At 35.7% G+C, this 10,237-nt stretch overlaps 1 protein-coding gene across 3 annotated transcripts in view; it reads right to left on the reverse strand.

Moving 5' to 3' along the window:
* Positions 1–9,842, reverse strand: part of ATNTH1 (DNA glycosylase superfamily protein) — an 82,237-nt gene extending 72,395 nt beyond the window's left edge. Inside the window, exons 1-3 of one of the 3 annotated variants that reach the window (XM_088896327.1) lie at positions 9,513–9,842; positions 9,303–9,400; positions 2,090–2,153 (exon numbers count right to left, since the gene is read on the reverse strand). In XM_088896327.1, the coding sequence (XP_088752453.1) occupies positions 2,090–2,153; positions 9,303–9,400; positions 9,513–9,747 (397 nt within the window). In that variant the 5' untranslated portion in view covers positions 9,748–9,842. The remainder of the gene's footprint in view (positions 1–2,089; positions 2,154–9,302; positions 9,401–9,512) is intronic. The other 2 variants (XM_010244444.2, XM_088896326.1) reach the window with 2 other exon arrangements.
* Positions 9,843–10,237: the final 395 nt, after the last annotated feature.

The following is a 10,237-nucleotide window of genomic DNA, read 5'->3' on the forward strand; positions in this document are numbered from 1 at the left end:
GAGACTAGGATGAGGGTGTTAAGTTAGAATGTCAGGGGATTGAGGGAGAGAAGAAGGGCAGTAATGAGGAATTTAATAAGAATAACCCAGAGGTAGTGTTGTTATAGAAAACAAAGCTGGAGACTTTTGATGTGGGAATGAAGGAGATTTGTGGGGGGTGTGGAGGGGGGTGAACAGTGGAGAATGGTTAGAGATAGAAGATGAAGGGCTATCAGGGGGTTAAGTCATTTTATGGGACTCAGGCATATTCAGAAAGATAGGAAAAAAAATTGGCAAGTACTCGGTCTCAGTAGGTTTGAAGAAAGTTAATGGGGACTAGTGTTTGGGGCTTGACAAATGTCTATGGGCCGAATATAGGAGGGGTGAGGGTTGAAGTTCTGGAAGAGTTGGAAGGGCTAAGGCAGGTGTAGCAGGGTCCATGGTGCATACGAGGAGACCAAGAACAATGGAGAATAAGTCAAAGAATATTGAGATGCTTGTGGCCGCATTTGGCATCATAGTGCCTATCTAGGTTTTGGTGCTCCCAGAGTTCAATCAGTAATCAATCAGACTTGGGGGAGTTCTTAAAATTCAAGCTTGTAATCTTGAATGCTCTCTATGGTCTAGCCTGAATCAGAATTGTATTGGTGGGGTGTCACCTTGACACCTCCCAAATTGTAACTTTCCTTTTTTTAAAAGGGTAAAGTATCATTTTTTTGAATTATTTCCTTTTACTCTTAAAAAAAAAATTGAGTCTTGCTACATGCAAATCTTGTGAGTTTGCTTCTACAAGAACTCCACTGCAAGCAACTGCTATTTTATCAAAGACACACCCCAACCACAAGCTGAATGGAAGCCCAAAGATCTTCAAGATTATGCTCCCTTCACCAATCACCTTCTCATTGCAAGGAATCCAGTTTTCAACAATTACCAGCCCATCCTTCAATTTTAATTGCTTCAAAATTCAAATGGCATAAGGACTGCTGCCTTTTTGGACTGTAATTTGTCGATTACATCACCCAATAGAACTTTTGAATTGCTTACTCTATGCTGGACAGAGACCACCATGTTTTGGCTCCATTGCTCCTTCTCCCCCCCCCCCCCGCCCCAACACAATCGTCGGCACAGATGCAGAGCCTCCCAACGCACTTCCAGAAACTCCATCCTGGGTAAAGTTTTTCTCCTCCCACCTCTTACTATTCCCCTTTTCATGTACCATCTAGCTTCGTGTTCCTTCAATGCCTCTGTAATTGCAATCTGCCCCCATTTCTCCCTTCCTTCTGGCAAAACAATCTGCTTCCACCAATTCCCAAAAATTTCTGAGATCATCAAGAAACATCCTTTATTATTGATTCTCTTTTCTATTGTATATTTCTTTCCACCCCTTCCCATTTAGCTTCTCCAACCTGGGGTTGAAACCCCAAAGACCACACCATCCAAAAAGCCCTTGAACCAGCCGACTGATTCTTCGCTCAATAATATCATTGATTTCCTATCCTCTCTAATCTTCAGGGCTGCTGTCCCTTTGCTTTCTTCTAACAGAAACTTCTTTTTCTCCACTGCTAGTTCCTTCTTCCACTTCATAGCAGGTTCAAAGCCTTCATCCATCTTCGTCTTCTCCAACCTTAGTCCTATTCCACTGTGCTCGACCATAATGTCTATCATCCCTATAATGATTCCAAGACATGTCCTTTCCAGGCTTTCCCTAGCTCTTCTAAACCTTTCAACTTGCATTTAAATCAAATTTTAAAAAGTGAAGTTACTAAAATTCTTCTTCTTATATAGCATATAAGTTGCACAGCTGTGGCTGGAGGCAATACAAAAGTGTAAAGCCTTGTGTGATGTATACAACTTATGTCGCATCTACACCTATGTTCCCCCAGGGACACAGTTGAATAAGATGTCAGATACAGAATTTGCACAGAAATGAAATACCAGACACAATATGCACCCTAGTATAGCTATCCAAGTATCATTGGTCTCAAGCCAAGAGGCGTGTGATTTGCATGCAAGCTGTATCTCACATATAGCTTGGGGATTGTTTTAAATGCCTTGAACAGTTTTGAAAACACAGATTAACAGATACTGATCCAAAGGGCAAGAATCTTACTTGGTCTAGAAGATCTGTTTGTCTTTCCATATGCAAACTCTTCAATGTCAGGAACACTACAAATCTGCAGAGTACATATAAGAATAAGATACATACCATCATAGTTACACCAGCCACCAATATTACATAAGTTCTATGATGACTCAGTATAGCACAGTTCTAAACTCCACTGGAGTGATGAAATACCAAGTTCTGTAAAGGCTGGACTTGAGTTGACTTTTGCAGTGTATAATTATATAGTTTAAAACAAAAGCATTAACAGTAAACAGGATATATCACTGCTATAAGCTTATATCATGAATTAACCGAATTGGTTCCTCACCTTAACATCATGACATATAGCAACAAGGCACCTGTATAGGTAGGTGACTAGGCTCCTGCATAGGGAACAAAAATCACAAGGCAGGTACAGGTGGCAAATGGAGGGGTTGGGTTGGGTTGGATGTGGGTTGAAGTCTAACCCACCCATCAACGATCCACATCTATTGATGACCCATACATCTTGTATGTACATGGATTGCAAACCAACCTAACCCACCCATTGTGACCTATTTGAAATTTTATATATTTAAAACTGTGTAGATAAATGATAAATCCTTATTGCGAAAATTAAAAAAATGATTTTTTCCTATATTGCCACATTTCATTACTTGGTTGATTCAATACAAATGCAAAAGTCAAGATTCATTAAAAAGTAAGATAGAGAAAGAAAATGAGGAATGAGAGAGAGAGAGAGGAAAGAAAAAATATACCAAAATGGATGAGAGCATAGGGAAATGTAGGTAAGAGAAATTCATGAGAGAGAGTAAAGAGGTAAAAGACATAGGGGGAAAGAGAGAGAGAGAGAGAGAGAGAGAGCAAGAGGAGAGAAAATGACAAGGAAATAGAAGAGAAAAATGTGAGGGAGATAGGAAAGAAAAAAGAGAATTTGTAGGAGAGGAGAAAAAAAATAGGGAATAAGGAGAGGAGAGAGAGAATCTGTGAGAGAGAAAAGTGGAAAGAAAATTGGAACAAGAGAGAGGAAAGAATCAGAGAAAACATGAGGGAAAGATGAGAAAGAAAAGAGAGAAAAAAATGAACAGGGAGGAGAGAGAATCCATGTGAGAGATGAGAGAGACAAGAGAGAAAATATAAGAAATATTGGAGGAACCAAAAAGAGAGGATAGAAAAATGTAAGGGAGAGAAGAGAGAATTTGTAGGAGAGTATAAAAAAGGAATAGGGAGGAAAGAGGAAGAGAGGAGAGTAGGGAGAAAGAAATTTAGAGAGATTTTTTTATCAGTAAGAAAAAGATTTTATTAATATCAATATCAAGCATTGCAATAGGTGGAAATTCCACCTTAGAGACACTCTTTCTAATTTATAATTTTGCCCAGAACATTTGGTGCCTTGTTGTCCCTTGTTTGGCTAATACATCTGCCATCCCATTTGCTGATCTTCTCACCATTTGAAGACAACATTCAGCTCCCACGATATGCCTTCTAGTCTATAGGCCCATGGGACTTGGAAGTCACCTCTCGTCCATGAAATGACCACCTGTGAGTCCCCTTCCACCTCCTAGTTGTGGAAACCGAACTGATTAGCAAATTTTAGCCCATGCAGTAATCCACACAACTCTGCTTTCAATGCATTACCATCTGTTAATGGCCCTGAATACAATGCTAATGTCTTTCCTTCCGAGTCCCTAGAGACCCCTCCCAACCCTACCACAGAAATTAAGAGAGAATATTGGAAGTAGAAAGAGAGAGGAGAGAGAGAGAGAGAGAAATTAAGAGAGAAAATTGAAAGAAGAAAGAGAGAGGAGAGAGAATAAAAATTACAATGATGGTGATATAAATCTTTGATATAATGATATAATTGACCCAAATGGATATCCAACCTAACCCAACCCTTTTTATTTAACACAATGGACCAATCAACATATATTCAACCCACATATTAAATGGATGGTTTTAGGTGGGTCACAAGTAGATGGGTTGGATGGGTCAAGTGGATTAGGTTAGCAAATGCCACCCTGAGGGCAGGTGCCTTACTATAATATAATTACTATGGCTACATATTACTAATATGTGTGAATACATTCTATTATATACTAAAATGTCGCTTATACTTTGTTTTAAAGTTTTACTATAGAAATTTAAATGATCCAAGGGTTTTAGAAGATAAAAAAGAAAGAAAGAAGAGAAGAGAAGAATAAACAAGTGTTACAAGATTATGGTGATACTGATCATTGCCTTCTTATCACAATATACTTTCATTGGACCTTCAACAGTGCACCCTAATTCCTGAAGTAAAATTCTTTTTTTATCACCAATTCCTGAAATAGCAATTAACAAGCCCCACATTTCATAGCTATCTATTCTATCCTAGCACTTGACCTAGCAACCACTGGTTGCTTTTTATTCCACCAAGTAACAAGGTTTCCACCAACAAATGTGCAATATATATCAATCAAAAACTATGCAATATTCAACCATTAGTCACAGAAGTCACGTAGTTTGAAACCATATATGCTTCGATTATTGTTTGACTAATGGCTATTATTCTACTGTGAAGGCAAAGATCAAGGTTCAATGGATAAAAGTATGTTACAATAGTATAGAATTCTTCCATAACCAGGGTTCAAATCTTGGAAGCAGCCTCTTTATATGTGCAGGGGCAAGGCTGTGTACATCTGTCCCTCCCCAGACCCCGCATAGGCAGGAGCCTCATGCACTGGGATGCCCTTTATATTTCCATTTCCATGGGAACCAGCACGAAATATTATTGGAATTAACATATTCCACAATAAAAACTACCGATGCTATGTGGAGTACAATAAATAGTACTATAACTTACAATTTGCTTATGACATCATTGTTTTCTGTGAAGGTGAGGAAGAGCAAGAAGCTAGGAGGTTAGGGTTACTGGTGGTGAGAAGCTATTGAAACTAAAGGTGAATATGAGCAAGAGTGTAGTAGCAAGGATTGATATGAGCAATGAAGAAATTGAGGTATGGGATGAAGAGTTAGTTGTTTCTCGAGTGAGTAGCCTATCAAATACTTAGGGCTCCCTCTAGGTGCAAACCTAGAAGGATTAGCTTTTGAAATCCTATAGTGGAGAAGTTTGAAAAGAAGTTGGTTGTGTCTAAGAGGAATTGCTGCTTTTTTTTCCAGTTTATTACCTGTTGGTATTCAATATGCCTCAAGCTGTAGACCGTATAAAAGGAAGTACTGTGGGGGGTTAGGCAAAGTGTTTTCTCCCCTATATTATTTGTTTCTTATTTTCTTTCAAAAAGTGCACATATCAGCTATTATCAAATCAGTTCGATTCTCAGTACCAAAGTTTGTCAAAAGGAAGAACTGATCAAACTTCCAAAGAATGCCTACAAGCAATAATCTAGTTCTCATTTCTCAATAAGATTCTTCAAAAGCTTTTAATGTTAGATGCAGCTTTGACTAAAAAATGCAGGATGAGCAAGACAACACCAAGGCACCACACAATGTTGACAACCTCCTGTTTTGTGTCAATAATTGATGAAATTTTCATGAATTATATGGTACTTGATGATGATACGAAATTCATCTAATCACAATAATCTATACTATATATAAAAAGTGTAAATGCAATGTTAAACTTTTTTTGGACTAAAATTACCCTCTACTTCTTTGCTTGAAAAAGGGTATAAAAGCCATTTTATTACAGCTTCAATGCCAGCTCTAATGGTAAGGTAGAAAATGTAACTTCAATTATTACTTCCCACCTAATTTAATACCCTTTCATTAAGTCTTATACTTAAATTATTAACTCCCATTTTCTCTTATGAAATTAGATTTGTGTCAATATTTTTAACAATATAAACCCATATATTTTAAAACTGACTCAAAAACAAAACCATTTTTAATCCAAGTGGTGGCTAAGCAATTCAACCATCTAAATCAAATTGATCAACCTATGAAGTCATAGTTAGGTAACAAAATTTTAAAATAGAAATAAATATATAGACTTACAAAAAATGTAGAAAAATTTAGACACATTTATGATATTTTTATTAATATCAAATTAAAAAAATAAGTGTAATAAACAAGAATTATTTTTATTGGTAATGAAAATGAAATACATAATTTAGAATTGACCAAAAATGAAATTATTTTACTGTTTGGCAAAGATCAATATATAGTTCAAATTTTGGGTTAAACATATTAACCTTTAAGGTCATAAATAAATAATAAAAGTTAATAAAATATAAAAAGAAAAAAAATCCATAAATTTTGCAAAAAAAATAGGCACATGTATAATATCATATATTTATCATATTAAACAAAAAGTAAGTGTGAAAATACAAAAAAATACAAAAGTTATAAAAAAATAGGCACATGTATTTTTTTACACAAAAATACAAAAAAAAAGTTATAAAAAAAATTGAACACATGTATAATTCTATTTTTACACCACTATTAAAATTTTGAATAAGATTGTGGAACTTTCTTTTGACTAAAATACTCATTTTTGAATTTAGACCGTATTTAATTATGAGGTTTAAATTGCAAATTGAACTACTACTTTTCACCCCATTCAATTCCCTCTATTTAAATATTACATTTTTTGATAAATGAACAAAAAAAAGATACACTAAAAAGATTAAATATTACAAAAAGAAGGATCTAGACAAGCAAGTAGGCCTACCAATGATACTTGAAACTTCACAACTCAATCCAGTTATCACATATTTGGATGAGGTGTTTATGTAATCAGATTTGGATTTTCAATCCACATGATTATTAATAAAAAACAAAAAATATAGAAACAAAAAAATAAAAAATACATAAAGTTTATAAAAAAATTTGGATACATTATTACTATCATTATCATCATCTAGAATTACCATGTGCAAAGCACATGCACACTTACTAGTGGTTTTAAAGGATCCAATGTCACATGAAGATTGAGTTGATTAGTTATGTTACTTCTTACAGTTTTAAAGAATGTCCAGTCTAAATTATTGGTGCCATCATGATGATTATTCTGATTCAATTATCATTGGAGAGTCTCATGGAGAAGATGGTGCAACTGCTTTTGTGCTTGAACATATGCAGCCAAGGACAAGGAGTAGCTCACAAAATGATGCTCTTAGTTGGTCCATTGATCTTAGATTAGATCCCTAACAGAATGCCAAACCAAGATTCATGCAACCAACCTCATTTAGTTGGGACATGCTTAGATGATGGTGATGATCTTACATAGATCCCTCAAAATTTGGTATCTGGGTAGATGTTGTTTAAGGGAAATGGAATGATACATTCATAATTTTTATTAAATATTAGTATAAAGGCATGTTTCTTGCACGTCTGCATGTAAATGTCTTAATCCATTGATAGGATTTGAAGACTAAAATATTTAAACAAATGCTATTTATAAAAATCTTATTTGATATGATGCTATTAAGATTAAATTACTTGCTAAGGTAGCGGTTAACCGTAAATGTTGTAACGTGTGGACTTCTATCCCTGAATGCATGAAATGTCTCATTGGCCATGAAAAAGTGCTTGTATCCGTTGATTGTTGAATGGATCAATGGAATTGGTTTTTCCGCCCAAAATTTAAAAAAAAATAAAAAAAAAAAAAGATCATGGCTTTGACGGATACGAAGGCTAGTATCAGCATTATATGGTATAGATTTCAATAGGCTCAGTTTGCAAAGAGTACAGATATAAATATGTAAAGTGGAAATATATACATAATAATATCAAATACAAGGTTTTGCACTCAGCATATTTGTATTTGTACTCCTTCCAAACTGAGCCTTTGTGAAAATGTAGATATTAGTATTATTAGTTAAATTAACATAGCAAGTAGTCATGCAGAGGGTTAGATTTAGATTTGATAAATTCAAATAGGATTTTAATCAATAGTTTCATTTGGTAGGATTTTATTTGAATGATGGATTAATATAGAAAATAGGACTTTCGCTCTTATAAATTCTAGATGTTGTATGTCTTGATTAGTTCAGGAATCAGAAGTTAAAAACACAAAAAAGGGTTTTTCTCTTACGAGGCCCCCCACCCTCAAATTGGTTTCTCAACAGAATACAACAAGTTTTGTAGGGATAGGTCGGGCCCAAATCTCTTTTAAAACTTGCAGAAAGGCTCAGTTTGGAAGACTTGCAAGGCCCAGAATGGTGTTTCTTGTGCAAGGCCCAGAATGAGGACTGTTTCCATTTGCTGATTTCCTGCTCCCTTGCTACAGACTTATGGAGTTTGAGCCTTAGTTTATTTGGAGGGAGGTGGTCTCCGCCAACTGATTTGAGTATGTTATTTAACCCTTCTTTTTTTGTTTGGCACACTAGAAGAGGCAAGTTCATGCGGATATGTGTCAGGGCAGCAACCTTATGAACACTATGGGAGGAAAGGAATGCAAGAGTTTTCTTAGAGAAGGAAAGAAGATTAGAAGAAGTGAAGGACCGCATTCTAATAAGAGCAATACATTGGCTGAAAACCTTGGAGATATTCGATGATTTCTCTTTTGATGATTTGTGGAGGAATTGGTTAGTAATAGCTAATACTTCTACAAAGAAGAACAAACGCTTATCAGAATGGGATCCGCCATTAGAAGGTATCATCAAGTTAAATTTTGATGGAAGCAACCAAGGTAACCCTGGGCCATCAGGTATTGGGGGTGTCTTGAGGAACAAAGACAGCAACATCATCTCCTTATTCTCAGGACTGGTGGGAGTGGGGGACTCTACGAGGGCGGAAATACTAGCTGCAGTACAAGGAATTTTGATTGCTAACCAGCTTGGGGCGGAGCATCTCCTAGTTGAAGGGGATTCTCACGTGGTAACAAGGTGGCTGCTTAACCCAGATGCTACCATTTGGGGTTACAAAGAACTCATCAAAAAAGTAAAGTGGTTAAATAGGAACATGAGATTTGAGGTAAAATAGGTAAGTAGGTCAGCTAATACTATGGTTGATTCTCTGGCTAAACAGGGGTATCCAGGGAGGTCATTTTTTATGCTACTTTGTAAGTTGTTATAATATAGTGGAAGCTGTACTTAACTAATAAATGAAAGCTACTTTGTAAGTTGTTATAACAACTACTTTGTAAGTTGTTATAATATTGTACTATTCTCCTCTGCTGATTAAATAAATCTCATTCATTTATCAAAAAAAAAAAAACAAGTGAACACTAATAAATGAAAGCTAAAGAAATAAATCTTCCCTTTCTTTAAAAACTTACTTTCTCTTCCAGAGGTTCTGTTTTGGGTTCCACTGATGATATTTCAACTGTCCTCTTAACTCTCTTTCGTCCGGAAACGCCGTTAGAAGATTTAGAACCTAAGCAACAGAGTCAAAAAAAAACAAATAAATAAAAACAGCAAAAATTAAATATGGCTTCAATATTTATAAGAAAAAATAAAACCCCTATTCAGAAATCTGAGATTCTTACTCGAGCTTGTCTCTGAAACTGAAGCATCGGATTTGGCTGTAAATTTTCGGGAAGAAAACCTTGTATTCAACATTCTCAAGGTCAGTGGCTTTCCCTTGCCATGGTAATGAAGTTTCTCAGTTGGGTCAAATAAAAGAGGACACTCAAGTTCAGTCGTGCATAGTGCATACGAACACCGAAGTACAAAACTTCTCAAGAGATAATGAGACAACATTCGAATCGAGGGAAGAAGCATAGCATGTCAGCATGTGTAATTTACGATTGGCGGGATTTTCAAAGTAGGTGTTTGGCATCGGGGAATACAATACTTTCTTCCGGTGCTTAACTGTGCTTATTTTTTTGTTTGGAAATGGTACTGTCTGTTTTTCGAAAAAATAGCACTTGGTTTTGTTTGATATCATTATTCTAGCATTGGCTATAGTATTCAACGTTCAAGATTATTCTACATCATTACACCACTCACAGCAACGGCTGAGAAAATATTGAATTTGACATATATGATGTGATTCGTACATGGTATCATTTTCTCAAAAAACAACATCCATGCCAAACATCACCTAAATTGATTTTGTCAATTTGTGCATTGTGTGTCATTTGGCCATTTAGGATGTGACCGGATCTAGTCCTACCACCAACCCCACAACACAATATCACATTACAATTGTGTATTAGAAATATTCTCATTAATAACAACATACAACTATAGAGATGTTCTCGATGTACTA

The sequence above is a fragment of the Nelumbo nucifera genome, chromosome 1 (genome assembly GCF_055504915.1).
Source record: "Nelumbo nucifera cultivar China Antique chromosome 1, China Antique-T2T, whole genome shotgun sequence".
NCBI lineage: Eukaryota > Viridiplantae > Streptophyta > Magnoliopsida > Proteales > Nelumbonaceae > Nelumbo > Nelumbo nucifera.